This window comes from Leptodactylus fuscus, chromosome 1 (assembly GCF_031893055.1).
Source record: "Leptodactylus fuscus isolate aLepFus1 chromosome 1, aLepFus1.hap2, whole genome shotgun sequence".
Classification (NCBI taxonomy): domain Eukaryota; kingdom Metazoa; phylum Chordata; class Amphibia; order Anura; family Leptodactylidae; genus Leptodactylus; species Leptodactylus fuscus.
The window spans coordinates 125696626-125721939 of NC_134265.1; the positions used below are offsets into that span (position 1 = coordinate 125696626).

The following is a 25314-nucleotide window of genomic DNA, read 5'->3' on the forward strand; positions in this document are numbered from 1 at the left end:
CCGAACGGAATGCCGAACGCAAATATGAACCAAGTTTTACCTCTTGTTATCCCTTATTTCATCATAGATTGTAAGCAGGGCCCTCACTCCTATTGTTTGATGTTATGTCCCCTCTTTATTGTAAAGTGCTTTGGAACATGTTGACACTCAAAGTATTATTTATTATTAGCAGTGGTTCCACATGTACTACTGTTCCATTCACAAAACAGGAACCCCATGCTTATGATCAGTGGGGTCTTAGTGGTTAGATCTCTAGTGATTATACATTTATCACTTCTTTTGTGGATAGGAGATGTGGTTTGTGGGTCAGCCCTTTATTAATATAGTCATGATGATAACCTACTTCACTTTGGTTGTACAGTTCAGACAAGTCTTTAAGCCATACTGATAGGAAATGTAGATTGTGAGCCCTATATGGGACAGTGACTGAAAATGTCTGTAAAGCGCTGGGGAATATGATGGCTCTATACTAGCAAGCAAAATAAATAAATGTTATGCATAACTATTTTTGTGATCTTGATCACAGAGTACAATTTGTTATAAAATACAGTTTAAGTCAGAGTAAGGCTAAGGCCCCATGGGCCGGAAATGCCGCGCTAATGTGCTGCGGGAACAACCAGGGCGAGAACGCATCGTGGTTCTTCTTGCAGTGCTTTAATCAGAAAGTTCACAGAGTTTTCCTCCGCTGACTTTCTGTTACCATTATATCTACGGGAAAGCCGCCGGCGTTTCCGTAGTTAGAATTGACAGGCTACGATTTCTAAAACCATGCTGGTTTTGGAAATCGCAGCGTGTCCTCACTGCGGTTTTTATTGCAAAGTGGGCATGGGATTTGCATGAATCCCATCCACTTTGCAAGTATTGTAAAACACTGTGATTTTTCCTGCAGCGTTTCCGGTCCGTGGGGCCCCGGCCTAAAGGTCTTATGGAATTCAGTGCAAAATTCTCACTGAATATTGCCAACATAATACTTGTATAATACATGTGAATGTGATTGACCTCTTCAGTAACCTAGCACTGCCACTACACAGAGAACAGAGCTGTTCTCCTGTCTCTTTTCTCTAAAGTTCCAGTGGTGGCTATTGCTGACCATTGACAGTATCAAATGTCAGCTCCCCACTGGGAGCTATCTAATAAATGATGACCTGTCCTAATTTTAGGTCATTAATACAGGAAACCCCCTTTAATGGATTCTCAAAGGGTTATTTGTTAAAAGGTATCTCAAATATAGGGATTTCCCCTTTTAGAATTTTAACAGAGTGCACAGAGTACTCTCAACTCGCTGCAGTCACAAGGCAGGGGCAGAGACCACAATTGTTGAGATAGATGTGAGTCTCATGGTTGGGACCTGCATCTATAGGCTAAGGCCACAGATAGCAATTCACAGCTGAAAAGGCTTAATTTATTTTTTTACTGCTATCAACCAATATAGGGCTGCATTCACACTGGCCTGTTTAAGCCCATTGTTCTGGAAAATTATGTTGCTTTTTTTTTTTTTTTTTTTTTTTTTTGAGCCAAAGCCAAGAATGGCTACAAAAGAGATGGAAGATATATAGACATAGACAACTCTTATACTACTACGTTTTGCTCAGCCCACTCCTGGCTTTTGCGATCATTTTACATGAGAATGTAAGTGCTGCAGTCCCTAATGTCCAGCAATGGGTGGTGCAACACAACAGTGACCCAAACCACACAAGTAAATCAACTAAGGAATGGTTAAAAAAAAGATGATTTGTATTTGGAATGACTAAGTCAGAGTTTTTATCTTAAAGGGGATGTCCAGTTATTTATTTATTTATTTTTTAATTTGCATCAAAGATCCATCCTGTAGAAGTGAATGGAAAGAGGCTGTGATTACATGCCCATGCCACCATAAAGTAAATGGCTTGTTATGTAAACAGAGAAGGGGTCAAAAGTGCTTTGGTGCCATGGCCCCCTCAAGCAACTGACCCGGCCCCCTGGATTTCAGTTGGAAAATTAAAATAAAAATTAATAACCCATTCAATCCTATGAGATGCTCTGGCATGACCTCAGTAGGGCGTTGACACAAGGCATCCTAGAAATATTGGTAATCTGAAAAACATTTGCAGGGATAAATGGTCTGCAAATCCTCCCCAACTTTTTGAAATCTTGTTTGTTGCTACAGGGAATGTTTATTGGAGGTCATTGCTGCTAAAGTGAGATTTATAGGTTATTAAATTCAAAGGGTCACTTACTTTTTTTTTTTTTTCTCCCTGCGCTGTGGATGTTTACTGAATGTGCTCCTAAAAAGGCATGAACAGTTCAACTTACTTTAGTTAGTTTGTGTTTGTATGTAATTGGGACTTAAAGGGGCTTTCTGCGACTTATATAGTGACTACCTACCGTTGGGATAGGTTATCAATATGTGAGTTGTGGGCATCCGAGACCCAGAACCCCCACAGATCATCTAGTTGAAGAGGTTGCTGCATTATTGTGAGTGCTGCTGTCTCATCACTGAATATTAAGCACAGCTCTGTACATTAATAATAGGTAGTTCAAGAACAAGCAGCTCAAAATGAACTGACCACCAAACTGCACTAACTCCATGTGCTGTCTATTTTTGGTGGGGTTTTTTTTTTTGCAGGCTCTTAGGGCTAGTTCACACGTGAGTATAAGGGGAGGTTTTTGACAGCGGATTTTGCGTCCAAAACCTCCCCTTATAATGGTGGTCTATGGAGACCGCCGGGCTTCTGTTCTCCGCTAGCGGCGAGCTGCTGCTAGCGGAGAAAAGAAAGGACATGTCCTTTCTTCAGGCGGAAGCCGCGCTGTCTCAGTCGCGCAGCTTCCGCCCCCCGCAGCTCCCTCCTATGTCGGCTCATTCATTTGAGCCGACAGCAGAGGGTTAAGCCACGACAGCGATGGTCGCGGCGGGCGGGTTTTGACAAGAGAGAGACGCGGCTCGCCGCGTCTCTCTCTGTGTCAAAACCCGCGCGGGCAGTTCACGTGTGAACTAGCCCTTAGACTTGCATTACTGAGATGAGTAGAGAAAGAAGAAAAAAATATTTTGTGTAACAATTTTTTCTCAGCAGCTCTTGGTCATTGAAAAATGATGGGTTCATGAATGACTCTGTTCACTATAATCGGTTGTTGTGCGGTCCGTTTTTTCACAGACAGCACTTGGACAGAAAAAATATTGTGAAAGGGCCCTGAGAGAGTCTACACTCACCGGCCACTTTATTAGGTACACCTGTCCAACTGCTCGTTAACACTTAATTTCTAATCAGCCAATCATGGCGGCAACTCAGTGCATTTAGGCATGTAGACATGGTCAAGACAATCTCCTGCAGTTCAAACCGAGCATCAGTATGGGGAAGAAAGGTGATTTGAGTGCCTTTGAACGTGGCATGGTTGTTGGTGCCAGAAGGGCTGGTCTGAGTATTTCAGAAACTGCTGATCTACTGGGATTTTCACGCACAACCATCTCTAGGGTTTACAGAGAATGGTCCGAAAAAGAAAAAACATCCAGTGAGCGGCAGTTCTGTGGGCGGAAATGCGTTGTTGATGCCAGAGGTCAGAGGAGAATGGCCAGACTGGTTCGAGCTGATAGAAAGGCAACAGTGACTCAAATAGCCACCCGTTACAACCAAGGTAGCCAGAAGAGCATCTCTGAACGCACAGTACGTCGAACTTTGAGGCAGATGGGCTACAGCAGCAGAAGACCACACCGGGTGCCACTCCTTTCAGCTAAGAACAGGAAACTGAGGCTACAATTTGCACAAGCTCATCGAAATTGGACAATTGAAGATTGGAAAAACGTTGCCTGGTCTGATGAGTCTCGATTTCTGCTGCGACATTCGGATGGTAGGGTCAGAATTTGGCGTCAACAACATGAAAGCATGGATCCATCCTGCCTTGTATCAACGGTTCAGGCTGGTGGTGGTGGTGTCATGGTGTGGGGAATATTTTCCTGGCACTCTTTGGGCCCCTTGGTACCAATTGAGCATCGTTGCAATGCCAAAGCCTACCTGAGTATTGTTGCTGACCATGTCCATCCCTTTATGACCACAATGTACCCAACATCTGATGGCTACTTTCAGCAGGATAATGCAATGCCATGTCATAAAGCTGGAATCATCTCAGACTGGTTTCTTGAACATGACAATGAGTTCACTGTACTCCAATGGCCTCCACAGTCACCAGATCTCAATCCAATAGAGCATCTTTGGGATGTGGTGGAACGGGAGATTCGCATCATGGATGTGCAGCCGACAAATCTGCGGCAACTGTGTGATGCCATCATGTCAATATGGACCAAAATCTCTGAGGAATGCTTCCAGCACCTTGTTGAATCTATGCAACGAAGAATTGAGGCAGTTCTGAAGGCAAAAGGGGGTCCAACCCGTTACTAGCATGGTGTACCTAATAAAGTGGCCGGTGAGTGTATATGTATGTATATGTGTATATATAGCTTTGCGCCACACAACCATGTTTTTGATAAAATCTTGTTGGTCCAGTCATGTTGCCCCCAGCGGTGTTCTAGATATGCTAGATACATATGAACTGCCTATTTTCAGTTTATTTTCATTCTCAAACTTTTGTTTTTCAATTTTTCAGAATATTTGGATTTAGATTTCATGCCCAAATGCCATGCAGAGAGACATGGAGAAATTTAGAATATTCAAGCATTTCTACAGCAATAAGAAGCATGGATGAAGAACTGGTTGTTTTATGAGACACTTAAGAGACCTCTTGTTGGGTTGTTTCATTTGGATAATAACTTACAAAGGATATTTAACATGGCTGGAGCTATTGCTTCAAGAATGAGCTTTAGCTCTCTGAAGCGGAAACAGCCTAAAACTTTCACAGTCAGGATTGTTACAATGGATGCCGAAATGGAATTCAACTGTGAGGTAAGATGTACCAACTTACCGTATATGGTGTCATATAGTGCGGCGCGAGAAGGATGAGGGTTTTTTATGTACAAAAAACCTCACTCTTTAAAGAGGATCTGTCCCCAGGTCTAACATGTGCTTTACCTCCCCTTATACAATCCCCTTTTCTTCTTCTTCCTAGTTCCCTGAGATATACAATTTTCTGATATACTTTCTGTAACAAGTCCTCACAGTTTTCTAGATCTCTGCTGTCTGTCATTCATTCTGTTACTTCTAGAGCAGTGATGGCGAACCTATGGCACGCGTGCCAGAGAGGGCACGCAGAGCCCCCTCTGCTGGCACGCATGCTGTCGCCCTGATCGCTCACTAACGGCGAATCCGATGCAGGATTCCCCGTTAGTGAGCGATCGCTGCCTTCAGCTGGTTGTGCAAATGCGCATCCAGCTGAAAGCTGTCAGTGTAGCTCAGTGTAGGCCACGCGTACTACGCGGCCTACACTGACTACAGAGTGTGACCTCTGAACAAGCGCGGGCGTGATGACGTAAGTCATCAGCGCGCGCAGTGAACAGAAGAGAGAACACCCGGCAGCTCTTCAGGTAACTATATTGTGTTTGTTTGCACTGTCAGGGGAGGGGGGCAACGGTAGACATTTCATGTTGTGTAGGAGGGGGCTACTGTAGACTTTCATGCTGTGTGGGTAGGGGGAAACTGTGGACCATTTTATGCTGTATGGGAGGGGGCTACTGTGGACCTTTCATGTTGTGTGGGAGGGGGCTACTGTAGACTTTCATGCTGTGCGGGTAGGGGGCTACTGTGGACCTTTCATGTTGTGTGGGAGGGGGCTACTGTAGACTTTCATGCTGTGCGGGTAGGGGGCTACTGTGGACCATTTTATGCTGCTACTGTGGATCTTTCATGCTCTGTGGGAGGGGGCTACTGTGGACCAGTTCATGTTGTGTGGGAGGGGGCTACTCTGGACCATTTCATGCTGTGTGGGAGGGGGCTACTGTGGACCATTTCATGTTGTGTGGGAGGGGGCTACTGTGGACCATTTCATGTTGTGTAGGAGGGGGCTACTGTGGATCTTTCATGCTCTGTGGGAGGGGGCTACTGTGGACCATTTCATGTTGTGTGGGAGGGGGCTATTGTGGACCATTTCATGTTGTGTGGGAGGGGGCTACTGTGGACCAGTTCATGTTGTGTGGGAGGGGGCTACTGTGGACCAGTTCATGTTGTGTGGGAGGGGGCTACTGTGGACCAGTTCATGCTGTGTGGGAGGGGGCTACTGTGGACCAGTTCATGCTGTGTGGGAGGGGGCTACTGTGGACCAGTTCATGCTGTGTGGGAGGGGGCTACTGTGGACCAGTTCATGCTGTGTGGGAGGGGGCTACTGTGGAGTATACAGGTATAATCCTGTGTGGGGGCCACTGTGGGCTAGATTGTACTGTGTGGGGGGCCACTGAGGGGCAGATTGTACTGTGTGGGGTCCCCTCACTATGTATATCACACAGTATTTGTTTTATAGCAGACGTGAAATTAGTACAGGATGTAATAACATTGCACGGTAAACTATAAAACAGATCCTGTGCGATGTAAATAGTGAAAATTAATTGTTTAAAAGTACAGAATGCAGAGACCTTTACCTTTCAGTACAAGATCTGTAAAGCCCCAGTCACATGACTGTAATTTGTGGGTCCGCAATTGTGGACCCACAGAGTTTTAAGGTTAAATTGCCGTGTTGGCACTCCGTGATAATTTATTTGGTTTTGGGTTGCAGTTTAGGCACTCGGTCTCAAAAAGGTTCGCCATCACTGTTCTAGAGGATAAAACTCTGACCATGGTCATGTGATTTACAGTCCATGGTCATGTGATAAGCACACAGGTGCAAAGCTGATTACCAGGCAGATGTCTGATTATTGTGCTGTGACTATAACGAGCCGTGCACCTGTGTCCATCACATGACCATGGAGCGTAAATCACATGACCATGGTCAGAGTTTTATCCTCTAGAAGTAACCGAATGAATGACAGAAAGCAGAGATCTAGAAAACCGTGAGGAATTGATACAGAAAGTATATTGGAAAATTGTATATCTTTTTATTGTACATTTGTTTGTCAATGCTGGTCTGAAAGTGGCCAACCCCTTTAATTCTTTTGGGGAAGTGACATCACATCCGATAGTCTCATAACAATCCTATGTATCAGTCCCATTCAGATGAAAGGGCTTTTACTGTAAATAGCATTTGCAAGTTATCTACACTAATATTATGTTGATTGCTGAGGCAGAGGTACACAACACAGGGGATTACATTTGGTGTTGGTGTTGTTTGCAATAAAATCCTGAGGATATGATAAAATGTCTGTAGGTACAATAGCCCTTTAAGGTGTGCATTTAACGGCTAGATATATGTAGTGACAATCAAGTAATGACACTTTGCTTTTTTTGAAGTTAAAGATAACACATATAGAATCAATGAGCTACCATGATATACAATATGTGAAATGTTTTGCAGTTATCAGATCACCAAATGTAATTAAAGGGATATTTACTAGGATGTACCATCTCTATGATCAGTGGGGCTCATACTTCTAGGAGTAGTACTTTTGTCACCCAGCAGAGAAAGACTGTAAAGGGTTCACAGCTGAATTGGTCCTGCAGCACCTCCTGTCTCCAGCTTGTAATATGCCTTCACGTTATAAGAAAGGAATACCCCTTTAAAGACTGCATTTGTTACACACAGTTTTATTATTCTTTTGTACATGTTATAGTACGGGAAATAACCACTGTAGGTTATAGTAGAGAACTTATAGTACCTTTAGACAGATGTTAATTTTCAGGCAATTGACCTTTGGGTTTATAGAAGTTCTAAATTTTAAAGAGTCCCCTTCATATCCTTAATATTGTGCTTGTTACATATCGCTCCAAAGCTGCCAGTGGCTGAATTCAGCACATTGTCAATTTCAGTGCATTTAGTTTCAGTACAGGCAGTATCAGACAAGGTTTTTCAATCAACCTATTAAAAATACTTTTAATCCTTTTAAGAACAAAGTTCTTGCTTTGTATAAAATATCAGTAACTTTGACATAGAGGTTCTCTACATCATGTGTGTTTTATACTGCTACATAGCCGACAGTGCTCTGAATTCAGCGCACACTCAGTTCTGCCGATATCGGTGCGGTTAGTTTCGGTAACAATATTGCTGCACTGTCAGAGGGGCGGCCTCATAACTCAGCATCATTAATGGGCAGTGAGCAATGTCCCTTCGACAGTACACTTCTATAGTCTTGTGAATTCAGCTTTGCAGAGGTATACAAGACGCACAATTTTTGAGGACTTCTAAGTTGCTGATGTTTTCTATAGGTGTGTAAGTAAAAAGCATTGTTTGCTCCTAATGCGCTTATAAGAATTTTTATTGAAAACCTTGTCTGATGAGAAACCATTGTGACCAGCTCTCCATCCTTTAGGCCTTCGTCACATGTCTATTTCCTCCTGGCAGCATATAGATGTATGGATTTTCTGGACTTGTCGTGTCAGTGTTCATCCATTTTCATGTTCAGAATTGATCAAATAGTTTTAGAAAACAAATTTTAAACTTTGAATTGAGTTTGATAAGTGAAAAATGGACAAAAAAAACAGAATACTTCTGTATGCTGTCTGTTTTTCACTAACCAATACAATTTAATGGGCATCCGTGATCAGTTAGAGGTGAAAATAGAACTCAGGTTTTATTTTTATAGACTATAATTTTTCTTAAAACGAATGGTTAGCAATATCTTGTATCTGTATCCTTGCTGTCTCTTAGGTAAAGTGGAAGGGGAAAGACCTTTTTGATCTGGTGTGTCGTACTTTAGGACTTCGTGAAACCTGGTTCTTTGGGCTTCAGTACACTGTTAAGGACACCATAGCATGGCTGAAAATGGATAAAAAGGTAATTTAAAGGCATCACTATTTTTTGTACACTCATTGACACAAAAAGCACCAAGACAGAAATGTTGGATTGCTGCAGAACAGTTATGTCTCAGGCAGATATGTAAATGATTACAGATAATAGATGCCTAGTATTGCCGCAAGAGGGTATAAAAGTGGTTTCCCTGGTCATTGTACCTCTTGGTGAGAGATTACTGACTGCTAGACCTGTCTCTGTGACACATTAAAGACAGGGTCACATTACTGGACTGAGAGAAGCAGGGTGGTAGTCTCAACCTATCGCTTTCTCGCCATCTACCCCAGCTGTTAGGAAGTGTTGGGCGCACTGATTAAATGAGGGCATGCAGACGTTGTGAACAGCTTCAGTTTTGCCAACAGACCACCTGCAGAGAGGATTTTTTTGATGCACTGATAAGCACAAGCTGCTCCCACAGTTTCTTTGTCCGTCATTTAGATACAGGTGACTCCTTCATTATGTATGCCTGTCTCTGCCTGGACTTGGCACTTAGGAGACAGAAATGGGGTACTATATTTAGGTAGCGGGTACAGAGCGCACAGTTAGATAGCCGTGTTTCGCTGGGAAGCGGTTCTGCTATGTAGAAGAGTGGAGTGGAGTAATATATAGATGCTGATGCCCTTAACATCCACAAGGGACAAAGAATTAACAGGATCCAGACCACTGAAGAGGTGTGTGTGTGTGTATTTATCGATTACAATAAAGCAACATTTTACTGAATACTTTGGGAGTAAGCGCAGTGCCTTTTCAGTAGTCCGGATCCTGAGAAATGGGGTACTAGTCTCCTTTCAATTGTACAGTTTTCCCCAATAAATGTATTCTTTTGCTCTAAGGGGGCGTTCACATTACCGTCGATGTCCGACAGGTAGTGTCCGCTGCTAATGTCCGTGCAAAATCTTGTGCGGACATTAGCATTGGACACTGGCTGTGTCCGTGACATTTTGCACCTACAGGTCGGGTTTTGCTGTCCGCTTGAAAAGTCGGACATCTTTGGGAACGGACAGTTAAGGACAGGCACGGACTGTAAAAGAACGCACCCGATGTCCATTTAAATCAATGCAAAATGTTGCGGACACAGCTAGTGTCCGCTGCTAATGTCCGCACAAGATTTTGAACGGACATTAGCAGTGGACACTAGCTGTTGGACACAGACGGTAGTGTGAACGCTCCCTAATATTTTAACCACTTACATATATCATCATTGAATTCCCACACAGAAAGTTTCATTCGATTCCAATCACTCCTTGCTGTGTTGTGTTTTTTTTGTCAATGAGTGTTTTGATATAGTGTTTACATAACTTTGCCTAATATCTGGTGCTTTTTACGTCCTAAAGGTATTGGACCATGATGTCCCGAAAGAGGAGCCTGTCACCTTTCATTTTTTAGCCAAGTTTTACCCTGAAAATGTTGAAGAAGAGCTTGTACAAGAGATTACTCAGCATCTCTTCTTCCTGCAGGTTGTTATATTACGGTTTATATATTTCTCTTCTTTTGTCCATTTAATTTTTTCTATCTTCATAGTTTTGGCTCATCTATTCTCTTTACTGTTTTGAACAGGTTAAAAAGCAGATACTGGAAGAGAAAATATATTGCCCACCTGAAGCGTCTGTGCTGCTAGCATCTTATGCTGTTCAAGCAAAGGTGAGATTTCTCTTCAACTGCTGTTGGCTACAATATTATGCTTGCACAATCTGTTAAGGAATTATTGTTAAGCCATGTTCACACAGCTTAGTTTTCATGCTGAAAAATCAGTTGATAACTTGAAAGAAAATCTAAAGCAGAAACCTGTGGCTGAGCCTGAGATTTATTCCTCTAATTTGCAGTTTGCACTGCTGGGGATTCATATACTGATAATACATGTGTGGCTACTCGCTGCGGGAATAGCCACATGAATCTGTACTGCAGATTTAATATTTGCATGTTGAAAAATTCTTGGTTTGTCTTTGAATACACCAGGAAATCCACATTGATATTAAGGCATGTGAACATGACATTACTAATCTGTTTAACATTTATTTTTTTTATACAGCCATTTGAATTATTTCTATTTTTTATATTAACTATTTAGAAATTGACTTTCATAGCAATGCTCTAGGGGTAAGTTCACATGGCGGATTTTATGACAGGACCAGCCATGCAAAATCTGCAGTGGAAGTCATCCTGCTAGTGGAAGAAAGATTCTCTACTCCCATTAATTTAATGGGATGTATGGGTGCAATCCACCCGAAGATCGAGCAGGGCGTTTATTTATTTTTTTGCCAGCTGATTTTTTTTTTCAACCAGCAAAGCGTAGCATCTGCCTCCCATTGAAGTGAATTCCGCCATATGAACCTGCCATAATAGTATTACCAGCAACTGTTTAGGTGACTAAGCTATGGATTAACTTACTATGTCTTGTCAATTTCAAACTGCCCATAAAGGGTTATGGGTATTTATGACACCAACCCACTCACTTCCAACTTCCACACCAAATGAAAAGGTGGCTTTGTGCTCCAAATCATACTCAAAATCATGTGTTTCCCCCAGTCCCCCCTTCCCATCACAAGGTTCTACAATATTCTAACAATTGAAATGGTAATAATTAAAGAAATTGCACCAGTTGATGTAAAACTTTGCTTTCTACCAGTATAGGGAAATACCGTAACTCATAAGAATTATCATTGTTATTTACTGTTTTTAGTATGGTGATTATGATGCATCTGTACACAAACGGGGATTCTTGGCAGAAGAGGAGCTACTTCCAAAAAGGGTGAGCTAGAAATAATATGTAGGATTACTGGCTTCTTAAAACTGCATTATTTTCATTGTGATGGCAGATATGTGATGGCAGTTATCTGTTGAAAAACTCTTCAACTGATTTCATTTTCATTGATGGGTGTCAAGGCAGATTATCTTTTCAATGGAAAACAGACTAGGCCACAGTTCATCCCTTATGTATGGTCATGTTTACAGGGTATTCACACTCTGTTTACAGTACTCTGGGACATAGCTCAAGTGCATCTATAGGTCTCCATTAACCTGAATTCCAAAAGAGTATAATCTGGCCTCCATTTAGCTGGCATACTCTAGCGTACTACTTTTTAACCCCTTCCCGACATGCGCCGTAATAGTACGGCGCGTGTCGGGTCTGTAACTATGGCGACCGCCCGGGAGCCGGGCGGCCGTCATAGCCGCCGGGTGTCTACTGCTTTAAGCAGTAGACAACCGGCTCTCATGCCTCCGATCGGTCCCCGGACCGATCGGAGGCATTAACCCCTCCGGCGCTGCTGTCAAAGGCGCCGGAGGCGCCATCTTCCCGGCGGCGCATGGGCGCCGTCATTTTGGCAGGGATCACCGGCTCCTGGAGCATGCTCCAGGGCCGACCCCCCGTTGCCATGACAGCCAGGAGCCTTGTTAAGGGCTCCCAGCCAGTCTGCAAATTCTCTCTTTTGCAGGCTGGTGTATACAGCCTGCAAAAGAGATGATGATTTTTTGCAATGCATTGCAATGCATTAGCATTGTAATGCATTGCATTAGTGATCAGACCCCCTGGGGTTCAACACCCCTAGGGGGTCTAATAAATGCAAAAAAAAAAAATAAAAAAAAAGTAAAAAAAAATATAAAAAGTATTAAAAGTTCAAATCACCCCCCTTTCCCTAGAACAAATATAAAAGTAGTTAAAAACTGTGAAACATATACATGTTAGGTATCCCCGCGTCCGAAATCGCCCGCTCTACAAATCTATAAAAATATTTTTCCTGTTCGGTAAACGCCGTAGCAGGAAAAATAGTCAAAAGTGCCAAACCGCCGTTTTTTCACTGTTTTAATTCTGATAAAAATTTGAATAAAAAGTGATCAAAGCAATAACATTTCCCGAAAATGGTAGAACTAAAAAGTACACCTGGCCCCGCAAAAAAAGACGCCCTATGCATCCCCGTACACATATGTATAAAAAAGTTACGGCCGTCGGAATATGGCGACTTTTAGAAAAAAAAATTTTTTAACACCGTTTTGGAATTTTTTTTAGGGGTCAAAATGTAAATAAAACCATATAAATTTGGTATCCCTGGAACCGTACCGAAACACAGAATACAGGGGACATGTCATTTTGGCTGCACAGTGAACGCCGTAAAACCAAAGCCCGTAAGAAAGTCGCAGAAATGCATTTTTTCTTCAAATCCACCCCATTCTGAATTTTTTTCCTGCTTCCCAGTACATTATATAGAATAATTAATGGTGGCATCATGAAGAAAAAATTGTCCTGCAAAAATTAAGACCTCATATGACTCTGGGAGCGGAGAAATAAAAAAGTTATGGGGTTTAGAAGGAGGGGAGTCAAAAACGAAAAACGAAAATCAAAAAATGCCATCGGCGGGAAGGGGTTAAAAAAAAAAAAATTCTTAAAATGTATTGACTAGTGTTTTCCTGCACTATTCCATACATAGGCATCAGTCTGGATTTAAACCTGTCTTTGACTGTAAACATACCTAAACATGTACTTCATGCATGGAGCAGTAATACTGCCTTATGTCTAGCCAGAGAGTGTGGCAACCTCAGCCTTACCATATCTATTGCCAGATCTTACAATAGATGAGTGCACTCATGAGTGAAATCACATATTGGAATATTTTAGTTCTAATTATTTGTATTAATTAGGTAATAAACCTATATCAGATGACTCCGGAGATGTGGGAGGAGAGGATCACTGCATGGCATGCAGAACACCGTGGGCGCACTAGGTAAACTGGTAACCACTACAACTGTTTTAGATATCTATCTCAATTAAATTGAGTCCAATGTTTTGTTTTGTTTTTTAGAGATGAAGCCGAAATGGAATACCTGAAAATAGCACAAGAAACAGAGATGTATGGAGTAAATTATTTTCTCATACGGGTGAGAAATGGATCATTATTAGGAACCTGGGGGTTTAGAGCTTATTTTTGAAAGAATGTCTGTTTTCTGGTAAGGCAGACTTGTACTGAAGGAGGTTTGTGAACCAGACATCCTCCTTAGAGCCAGGGTGGAGAGCAAACAACAGCTCCATGTTTAATGGACTCAAGTTAACCACTTATTTTATGCGCATCACATAATTGTCCATTTCCAAAAGCTGCATGGAGCTTCTCTGAGTTTAAAGAAAAAATATATATATTATTGCTGAAGGATTGGCAATCATAACAAAAAGTCTATATATATATATATATATATATATATATATATATATATATATATATATATAGTCATGTGCCAAAACTTGCATTACAACTTTATACCCAATCATGCATTGTGAATTGTACTAATTGCACCTTCTGTTTTGTCTTTGCAATGTATAACCACACCAAATTGTATTTAAAAAAAAAAACAACTTACCCATCCACCATTAAAGATTAGAATCCACTATACATGCAATATCTAGCGCTGTGAGATTCCCTGAACTGGCTCATATACCAATTGTACTAATTTAGACTTCAATACGGTGATACTTAGAGCGGATTGTGCTCATAGGTCCTATCCACGACCTAGGTCATCAATATGTGATCGGTAGGGGTCTGACACCCGGGACCCACAAAGATCAGCTGGTTGAAAACACTGCAATGTGAATTGGTCATAAATATAAAAGATTCTCTCTAAGTTTCTCCCCAATCACTCTGCATTTTTGTTCTGTCTCATCATTTCAAAATCCAGAACAAGAAAGGCACTGAACTGTTGCTGGGAGTTGATGCCCTGGGACTTCATATTTACGACCCTGAAAACAGGCTAACGCCTAAAACCTCCTTCCCTTGGAATGAGATTCGGAATATCTCCTACAGTGATAAGGAGGTAAGTCTATACTGCATGTCTTTTATTTTTCCTGCAAGGACAGTTTGAATTGGTGTATTGGTGTAAATTTATTTTATCTATATTGCTGTTTGTAGTCTATGGGACTCACAGGTTCAAGCCCCCTGCCACCCCCACCCCCCCATAAAAAAATAAATAGAAGTTTTTCTGTTTTGTTTTTTAACTTAAAATTTTTACCCCACTTTTCCTAGACTTCCACTTTCCCTATAAAAATAAACAAAACCTAAATGATGTATCCCCTTGTCAAAAAAATGCATGTACTTTGAAAATATAAAAAATATTTATTTCCTATAGCAAACATTGTAGCAGAAAAAAAATCATATTAGCCAAATTACAGTTTTTTCCATTTCACCTCCAAAATAAAATTGAATAACAAGTAATCAAAAATGTCAGGCATTCCCCAACATAGTATGTAAACTGCACATTACAGTGCAAAAAAGAAGCCTTGCACACTTCACTACATGGAAATATAAAAAAGTTCCAGGTGTCAGAATTTGGCAACGAAAATAATTTCATTTAATAAATTTTTGCATCTTTCAAAGTTTTTTATTTTGTAAAGATATTAAAACATGACAAAATTATATACATTTGGTATTGCTGTAATCATGCCGACCCAAAGAATATAAGAAACGTCGTTTTTAGCGCACAGTGAATGTTGAAAAACAATCCTGAAATTCCACCCCATTCTGAATTTCTTTTCCAACTTCCCAGTACTTTCATGTATGGAATAGTAAAGGATACCATTACAAAGTATTTGTTCCTCACAAAATAAGCCCTCATATGGCTCTGTAAATGGAAAAATAATAAAGATATTGATTGCTTTTGGAAGGGAGGGAGTAAAAAACAAAAATTAAGAAATGAAAATTGACTTCAGCAGATAGGGTGGAAAGATCTGTAATGGATCAGATACACTCTATCATAAATTCTTATGGGAAGAGTTTTGGTTTTGTTTCTTTCAACCACTTTTTGTCTTTTAAAAGGGCTCTATCAACAAAATTTTGCTGTATGAGCCCCACATATGCGGAAATAGCCTTTAAAAAGGCTACTCAGGTACCAGGAATCTTATTTTAAACCCCCCTGCCCGTTTTAAAATAAAACTATAAAAACATATAGGTAAATCATACCTTTGCGTGCACAGGGTGCGGTCGTGCATGATCCGACACCATCTTCGGTCCCGCCTTCCTCTTCTTTCTTCTTTCAGCGACGTTCTCCTGTCCTGGCTCTTCTCCGCCTTCATTTTCTGTTCTTCTGGCGGGTTGCAAGTATCCCTTAGAACTACGCGAGCATGCGCAGTACGTTCGCGAATGTCTTCACTCCGGAAGAACAGAAGATGAAAGCAGAGAAGAGCCAGGACAGGAGGATGTCGCTGGAAGAAGAAAGAAGACGAAGGCGGGACCGAAGATGACGTCGGATCGTGCACGACCGCTCCCTGTGCATGCAAAGGTATGATTAACCTATATGTTTTTATAGTTTTATTTTAAAACGGGAGCGGGGTTTAAAATAAGATTAGCGGTGCCTGAATAGCCTTTTTAAAGGCTATTCATGCATATGTGGGGCTCATACAGCAGTATTTTGCTGATAGAGCCCCTTTAATGATTTCATCATTAAATGAAATAGAGCACTATGCCGTCAAAGGCAATAGAAACTAGATAAATAATATAGTAACTAATGCTAGTGTGAACATATGGTAGTGTTCTCCAATAGAGGTGAGCGAGCACTATTCGAAACGGCTGTTTCGAATGGCACGCACCCATAGGAATGAATGGAAGCGGCCGGCACGCAGACTTTGCCAGCGGCCGGCCGCTTAACCCCCTGCGTGCCGGCTGTGTCCATTCATTCCTATGGGTGCGTGCTATTCGAAACGGGAGTTTCGAATACTGTTCGCTCATCTCTATTCTCCAACCTTCTGGATGTTTCTCTGCAGCTGTTGCAAAAATACAACTCACAGTTGTCAGGGCATGGTAGCAGTCATTCTTTTGCAACTGCAGGAGAATTTTGGATTAGGGGTGTATATTACCTGGTATTGTTGCTAAGTTAAAACTTCAGTAGGATCTTAAAGCATACCTCCAAGTATTTAAAAAAACAAAACAAAAACACTTTTCATAACTAGTGCAGGTGAATATAAGAAACCTTGCAAAATATCTTATTGAATAATTCTGTCAACTACATAAAGATTACAGTAATAGTCAGAAAATAATTTTTTTTTTTTTTTTTTTTTTAGTAGCAGTTTGTGCTGGTAAAAAGAAACATGAAAAATGTGAAAAACAGACACTTTTCCCCCTCCCTTTTTTATATACATTTTCTCTATTGTTATTTGAAGGAATATCTTTCTTATGTCAATTGATCCTTTGGAGGAAAAAGTGGAAATACTTCTACTGTCTGTATGAAGACCCATATTTTTCTCAGGAAAGGCAGGGACTATGTACTGTAAGGATTGTTTTGTAGGCAGGTGGACGTCTTCCTTCAGAGACAAAGCACTGTTTTCAGTTTTTTCCTTGAGGGTCACTAACTGTAATATCAGGTGTAAAGTGCATCTGACAATACAGTTTTAACAGTTAGGATACAGCTTCTCAGGTAGGACGATTTTTATCTATTTTTTTTTCTTTATTTCAGTTTACCATCAAACCACTTGATAAGAAGATTGATGTCTTTAAATTTAACTCTTCAAAGCTGCGGGTAAACAAGCTGGTGAGTTCTTGTTATTACTGAGACCTGTGATTCTAATGTTTATTTGCATTTGTCCCATGTGTTTTGTGGGAATATACTACACAAGCTCTTCACGATTTACAGTTAATGATTACCATATGATTTTCTTTTTCTTTTGTTTCTAGATTTTACAGCTTTGTATTGGAAACCATGACTTATTCATGCGTCGAAGGAAAGCAGATTCCCTTGAAGTTCAGCAGATGAAGGCTCAGGCCCGGGAAGAGAAGGCCAGAAAACAGGTTCGACCTTGGCTCAGTACCACTTACACAAATTCATCTTCTCTTAGGGTCATGTTTTGCTACCCTTTAAAAATATTAGATGCATTTTGTATAAATTAATAGTTGATTAATCCTTAGACATAGCAACATATGCTCTGAACGAGGAGAGGGAAGATAGCTGCTTATCTACCCCAGAATGAAAGGATTGGGCTGATTCCAACATCTGCCATCGGGGGGGGGGGGGTTGGGGAAGACTCTATATATTTTAAATGTTTGGCAAGTTCAGCTTAAATACATCTGATACGTATGACTAGCCAATGTCATGTCATGTGTCATTAGAAAAATGGCTATACTTTGAGAATTGTAAACAATAATGACTAGCAATGCCATCCTCATTGTTCAGGCTTACCCTATAGTCATGTGCTAAGACCACCATGGGTATTATGTTGCATCAGACCCACTTGCAGGAAAAAGCAGACAAAATCAGCAGTTTTTTAAAAGAAGGTTGACTGGGCTGTTTTTCTAGGTTGAACCAGCAGCTATTAGACCACCTGCTATGGGTTTAAAACCCACAAGACACTTTGTGCTGCAGGTTTTCTCAGCAGTGAGTGTGTGGACGGGAGTTGTTTACATCCCATATATTACACTGGTACTGTACTAACCATCTGTGAAAACTCCATGTGTGGCCCCAGCCTTAAAGTGATTGTCTCATGAGACACAACCATTTTTAAAATGCGGCTGTCAATCTCCCCAGGTCTTGATTTGCTGTAGAAAGTTATGGCCATCTAGGCTTTTCTGCTGCATTGGCCACTTCAGGGCCCTAAGCAGGGAATCCGCCTCTATGTTGTCCATATATCACATGAGATTTATGGACAGAAATTTTCATTATGCCATAAAGAAATATAGTAGGGGATTCAATAGAAATTGTAGACTTTGTTTTAACGGGATTCCTTTATTTTATTTTTCCTCCCTGCAGCAGAATTCTGTTGCAGTGGTGATTTCAAAATCCATAAAATCTCATATCTTAACCTGTATAGTATGCTAGCTGTCATGAATGATACTTTGCTTATGTGTTTTCTGGTTTATGTATTTTTAGAGAGCGCGGTAAAAACCCACACGCTGACAATTTTAACATTGACTAACATAAAGCAATGCCTAGAGCTGATCATTCCTTGGGATGTCTCTAAAAACGCCACTATTTTTTGGCCTTTGAAGCATCTATAGAATTGGGATGATGCTGTCTCTCATTCAGGAATTTGATGGATTTCTGTATGGTATTCTTCAATGAAGCTGTATTTAGCTCTTGCTCCCTTCTATCTTGTGCTAAGGGCAGGGTATCACATATGCTCAGCTAGGCGCTTGGTCCAGTTCTCTTTGTACACTGCGTCTTAGTGTGGCCTGCAATTACCCAATCCCTTGATGACAGCTGTGTTAAGTGTTGATGCAGCTGGACAGGAATGTTAATGCTATGGAAAGGGAATGGGCCGTCGCAGTGTGACGCCTCTGCAGCACTTAGCATTCAAACGCACAGTCCTGAGCCTTCAATTCATCTCCTCCCGCTCACTCATCCTTTTGACTGCCTGACTAGCATACAGATAAGCTTTACTGCGTTTTCTCCAATTCCAGTCTTGTCCATAAGGGGTCACTATTTACTAATTACAGTACAATATTAAGTACATTGTTACAAAACTTTGAGATGGGTAATGGCAACATCACATGGGTGGTTTATACAGCTTATACCTTTACAACGTGATCTATATACATTTTTGCCTTTAAAGGCAATAGCACCCAGCATATCAACCCAACCCTGCAGGGTCACCTGAATCAGGTGTTGTTGTCCCAACAACATGAATGGATGCCTAGTTGCCAAGATATTGCTGTTTTTGTCACTATGTCAAGGAGCTCTTTAGAGCAACAGAGCATTGCTGTTTACCTCTTTGGAATAACGGCAATGCCCCCATTACTCTAAAGAACTAAATTGCATATTGACAAAAACTGTGATATCTTGGCAAAAGATGCAAGTGGAAAATACTGTTTAATTCAGCTGACTGTAACCTACCTATTTGTCGTGCTGGGTAAATATGTCGGGTTCTGCTGACTTCCTTTAACTCACATGTTAGAAAAGTGTAACAGTGACTTGTCCGAAGTTTTGATCAGTGGGGGTCTGGATTCTGAGACTTTATACTGATCACTGAAACTAATGGGCAGAAGGGTCAGCCAAGCACTTTGCTTCTTCAGCTTGATAGGCTTTCCTGGACAGCTGCGGATGGGCTCACTGGCTTCTATGAGCCCTTCTACAACTACTGAGAAGAGCAAAGCAAAGTCAATTACATCTAAAGAGAAGCAGCACTATATCAGCGGCAAGCTTAACACTCAGACCCCAACCTAGCAAAACTTCTGAGGTCGCTATTTTATGTCAAGAATTTTCCAAAATGACGTTTACTATTTTTGTGATCACGCCCATTTCACACACAAGTCACTCAGAACATAATGAAGTTCACATACTATATGCCAACTATCCAAACAAAAACAAATCTATTGTTAGCGTAGGGTTTTTTTTATACAGTTTGTTGTACAGTTCTTTGAGCCTCTCCAATTTTTTTTTTTTTTTAATTTTATTTTTTTTTTTGTATCCACTCCTATTTTTGACTGCATAAATGCAGCCTAAGGCATCATGCACACAACTCTGATTAAAATATTGAGGCGATTATTGAGACCACAAGCCACAGATAAAACATGCCTTGTTACTGACCCATAAATAAAGATTACTGACCCATAACTCCAGTGCTTTAGTTGTATTTTAACCCTTTAGTGATGTAACATTTTAGACTCTGAATGTTAAGGTTCATGGCGTTGATCATGCAGAATAAATTAAATACTAAGTTTATTTTAGGGGTTGTTACTAGAGATGAGCGAGTAGTATTCGATCGAATACTACGGTATTCGAAATACTCGTACACTGTCAAATACGCGGTAAACGCAGTAAAAATTTGATTCCCTTCCCACCTTCCCTGGCGTTTTTTTATACACCAATAAGGGAGCATTCACACGGCGTAACGTCCCGCGAGATTTGGCACGTGTACGCCGCGTGACCCTTTGCGTGCCGTACACGCTCCCATTCATTTCAATGGGAGCGGGGAGCGTATGCACCGCGCTAGTTTGCGGCCGTGCATTTATTCACGGCCGCAAACTAGCGCGGCGCATACGCTCCCCGCTCCCATTTAAATGAATGGGAGCGTGTACGGCACGCAAAGGGTCACGCGGCGTACACGTGCCAAATCTCGCGGGACGATACGCCGTGTGAATGCTCCCTAACTATGCAGGGGAGGTGGGACAGGAAATAGGACAATGTAGGCATTAAAAAAAACGTATACAGTAGAGATGAGCGAATAGTGAAATATTCGAAATTCAATTTGAGTAGACCTCAATATTCGACTATTCGATCAAATACCTACTCGATTGAACACTACTCGCTCATCTCTAGTTGTTATGGATGTGTTGATACCAATTATATCTTTTATTTATTTGTTTTCATTAACCGGAGGGGGCTCTTTTTTACTGTTGTTGTTTTTTTTCTTTGTAAAATTACTTGGGTGCTGTAGGCAGCACTGACCGCACCAAATATGCTTCTGATTGATAATGGGGGGGGTGATATGAACAAAAGTCCATAGTAGGCCCTCCATTTGGGGTTATTTGAAGTGACAGAAACAAGAGAATAATCAAATCGTATTCTCCTCTCCCTGCACTTGTCCTGCACACTGGTTAAATCGAAAGTGCGAGTATATGTACCTCAAAATCTATGCGGGTTACAGACATGATCTGGAGTTAGAGCTTTTTATAGTTAGTGTCAATGAATGTGTTGGGGTGAACAGTACTGCACTTAACTCAAGCCCTGATTTACGGAAATGCTGGTGGTTTCCGTGTAGGTATAATTGAAGCAGAAAAAAGACAGGAAAAAATTGTGGATTTTCCGTGAAATGATCTGTGGCAAAAACTGCAATGTGTTTCTGCCACGGTTTTTTCCGTAGCGCTTTTTGGGGCCTTAATCTCAAATGGGTTTTATACTTATTGCCAATCATTAAAGGGAAAGTATCAACAGAAAATGGCCTATTGTTTAAATCAATTTTCCATGTTATCTAAATTAAAAAAATAATAATAAAAAAAAATATCCAAAATATTGCAATTCCAACTGCTGCCACTAAGCCTAAAGTAGTTTGTGACTTCTTGCCTCTTGGAGATGGACCATGGACTATACACGTGGGGTCTTAAGCAGATTCTATTGACTTCTGTGGAAGAGTTTTCTAGGCATGCTCTTCTTTTTTTAATAGGCAGTGGCAGATTCTTTTTACTCACCCACCCACAGTGACCAGTGCAGCTGTACTGCTGCCTCCAGGGTGCACTGTAGCTGATGTAGCGTCCTGATGTCCTTCAGCTTTGTGACATAAGTAAAGCAACGCCTAGAGGCGGCAGTGGAGGCCAGCATGCACATGGGCGTGGATGGATAAGTAAAAAATATCGACTGCGACCTATTGCAATAATACAATAAGTAGTGGCTAATTAGCAAAACAAATGTGCCCCCCTCTCACCCTTTCCCCTCAGTCACCTCATTGAAGATGCGCTGCTGATTACCACTTCCTCATTGTGTGTGTCTCGCCACAAGTTCACTGTGGTCTTCAGCAAAGTAATGTCAGTACGTGTATGCCTATGTCTGATTCTGGAGCTCAGTGAATGTATATGCAGAGGTTTTCTAATATAATATAACTTAATTCAGTAGTCTAGCGTACTGACAGCTAAGGAAGATAACTTACCTGTCATGTGTATTAGCCTCCTATTGATTTCAGTTGTGGATATGTCAGGACAATAGAGACAAGGAGAGTTCTGAGGTAAACAGAAGGGGCACAGCCCTCAGTAGACTGGCAGGGCCCTTGCATTCTTGCAGTTGGCTAGGAGTCTCAGGTCCACTGACTAGTTCTAATACTATGTTTTACATATCTCTGTGGCATACTGAGTTAGTTAAGCTTATATTTACTTGCATTGAAATAGTCAAAAAATAACATGTATTATACCTACAGATTGGCCACAAATTACACTACTCAAACTATAGTAAGTGAAATCTGTGGCTGGATCCAGAGTATGAGTTAAATCCACAGTCATTTGCATCTCACTATTAAGTTGCGAACTTTCGGGGGATTGGGGCAAAATCTTTGATTTTAGTAACATAAATATGTCATACTATTAATCCAATACAAACACAGCAAGCTTGTAGTAAAATAGAAAAGGACACAAGTGTGTCCATCAGAAGGTCTGCACACCTATCTCAAAGAAGCATTCTGGTGATTTTAGGTTTCATTATTATTTACCTATTCCCCCAATATTAATATCCGGTAATTCAACCAGTATTACATGATTTAAAGGGGTTGTCCCATCACAAGGATCCTATCTATACTGCTAGTTTATGTGGATTTAAGACTTTTCCTAAATACACTGCTTTATCAAAACTGCTTTGTTTGGCCACTATCTTAATTTATTCACTTCATTGTTTACACTCCGTTTCTATGGCCCTTGGGATTATCTGCTCATTTGTCAAGTGATGTAGCTGCCTGCTCTCAGGGGCGAGGGAGGGGCTGGGAACAGCTCTGAGCTGTTTGTATCTTTTAAGTAGTGGAGATTCTCAGAGAGCTCCGGGATTTCTGAGCTCTTATCAATCGGTTTAATTGAATTTGGCTGATAAGGGCTGAGATAGGGAGTCCATTACCTCTGTATGTTATGCAAACTGACTCAAATCCAGCTACATCAGCTTCACACTGTGGTAATTCATTTACAACCAATCCCGTGCAAGTGAAACCCTGCCCATCCATGTGCCGAGAAAAGCAGAAAGTAAATAGAGTACAACAGCCTGCAGGTTAGTGAACAAGCGTCATGGGAATACCCCTATAATAATCCCTTTATGTTATACTGTCGTAGTAATCCGCTTAGGTGGGAACTTAAATCTTCTTGTTGTCTGAGGGTTCTCCAAATTTCTAATATAACTTTCAAAAACCAGTGGAGACGAGAAGAAAATACACAAAGGTGTGTACATGTCAAGTCTGCAGGAAATCTCCAACTTTCATGAATGTGAGCAAGCACAGATCCCATGAGGGTGTGGGTCACCAGTCAGTTGAAAATACATAAGGATGTTCTTAATATTTTGTTACCCTTAATGAGGACTCCATTCTTAGGACAATAAAACTGTAGGCTTGGGGGGTGGGGGGGAAGACCATAAGAACCTGGCACAGGGAAGCATATTAAATAGACAAGACTAGTTCCATCTGTTGAAGCTTGCGCAGATGGTAGCTCAAGGAATCTTCTGTAAGAACGCTAGTGGATATAATGTGCAATAGAAACACATTATAGGGTTAACAATTTATAGTGTTAACTATTTACTTTCCATTTTTATTTCACCTACACTCCCATGCCATCTAAGTTGATCTGCTTATCATCAGCAAAAAATCTACAAGTGAACAAACCTTCAGGTATTTGACTAGTCCGGCATTTTAACATGGGGGTTACATGATTGTAAATGGGTCTGTTACTGTGGCTGTCCTGTCAGAGGCAACTATGTTCAGAGTACGCAAGGACCCTTAGCTGATGGCTGATATTGATAGAAGATGATGTGGCCTGCTGTGTTGTATTACATGCTAGCCATGTAGAGAATGGATGTTCACGGCTCCAGTCCACCTAGACAAGAGCTGCCTAAATGGCTTTGTATACTGACTAGTGAGGAACATGTTCTAGAATTGCTTGGAAAATGTTCCTTTTGCAGTACAGTAAGGCTCCGTTCTCACGGAGTAACGTGCCGCTCATTTAGACACGTATATACGTGTCAGAGCGCAGCGCTTCAAAACATATTCCATTGATTTCAATGGATGCCGGCTTACGCGCATGACACACTGAAATCAATGGGTTACAAACTATAGCCTTGTACAGTAACTATAGCCTTGTGCAGTACTACAGTCTGTGATTGTAACTTTACATTGCTCCCATAGTCATCTAATTGAAGTCATTACCTGTGGCCATGTAAATCAAAATGATATGCACAAAATGAGATGAGCATGCAGATCCTGCAGGAGAAAGTGACCTGCCTGTCTATTTTTACTGTACTGTACTTGGTTAGTATCATTTGCAATGTCTTTTACTTCAAGGGTATGTTATGGTGTAGACACCATTTTACCTACAATCATTACATTTTGTGAAATTGTGCCGTTTTTTCTGGCCGCCACTGTATAAGTCTAGCTGTTATAAGGGGGAACTGTTTTTTATATATATATATATATATATATATATATATACACACACACACCAGCAATACCCGCGACTTCGTCTGCGGCCCCCTTCCCCCCTAGGCAAGACACCTGCGGCAGCCGCGTACCCAGTCCCCCCATTTTGCCCCACGGGCGACCTGGAACACGCTTCCCCCCCCAACTGTGAGGCCAGCTTTCCACGCCAACCCCTCGCGAGCCCGGTCCCCACTTCCTCCCTCCGTGAGGCCGGCCTCCCCCCTTCCATCCCCCGTGACCCCTGGCCTACCCCTCTTTCCTCTCGTGACCTCGGGAAATTAAGGGGATTATTATTTATAATGGAGGAACGAAGTAGCAACAAAAATAATTTTATGGTTGGGGTCACCTCAACATGAGGAACTGTATTAAAGGGTTGCAGCTTTAGTGAGGCTGAGAACTACTTTCTTAGGTTATGTTCACACATTGTAGATGTGCTTCCAAAATCTCTTTGACTGTCCCATTCA

General features: G+C 41.3%; 1 protein-coding gene across 2 annotated transcripts in view; it reads left to right on the forward strand.

Moving 5' to 3' along the window:
• NF2 (NF2, moesin-ezrin-radixin like (MERLIN) tumor suppressor) overlaps positions 1-25314 on the forward strand; it is a 65194-nt gene that overhangs the window by 4999 nt on the left and 34881 nt on the right. For both annotated transcript variants that reach the window (XM_075276653.1, XM_075276652.1), the window contains exons 2-11: positions 4576-4871; positions 8656-8781; positions 10131-10253; positions 10354-10437; positions 11477-11545; positions 13432-13514; positions 13593-13668; positions 14458-14592; positions 17224-17298; positions 17442-17555. In XM_075276653.1, coding sequence (XP_075132754.1) covers positions 4671-4871; positions 8656-8781; positions 10131-10253; positions 10354-10437; positions 11477-11545; positions 13432-13514; positions 13593-13668; positions 14458-14592; positions 17224-17298; positions 17442-17555 — 1086 coding nt within the window. In that variant the 5' untranslated portion in view covers positions 4576-4670. The remainder of the gene's footprint in view (positions 1-4575; positions 4872-8655; positions 8782-10130; positions 10254-10353; positions 10438-11476; positions 11546-13431; positions 13515-13592; positions 13669-14457; positions 14593-17223; positions 17299-17441; positions 17556-25314) is intronic.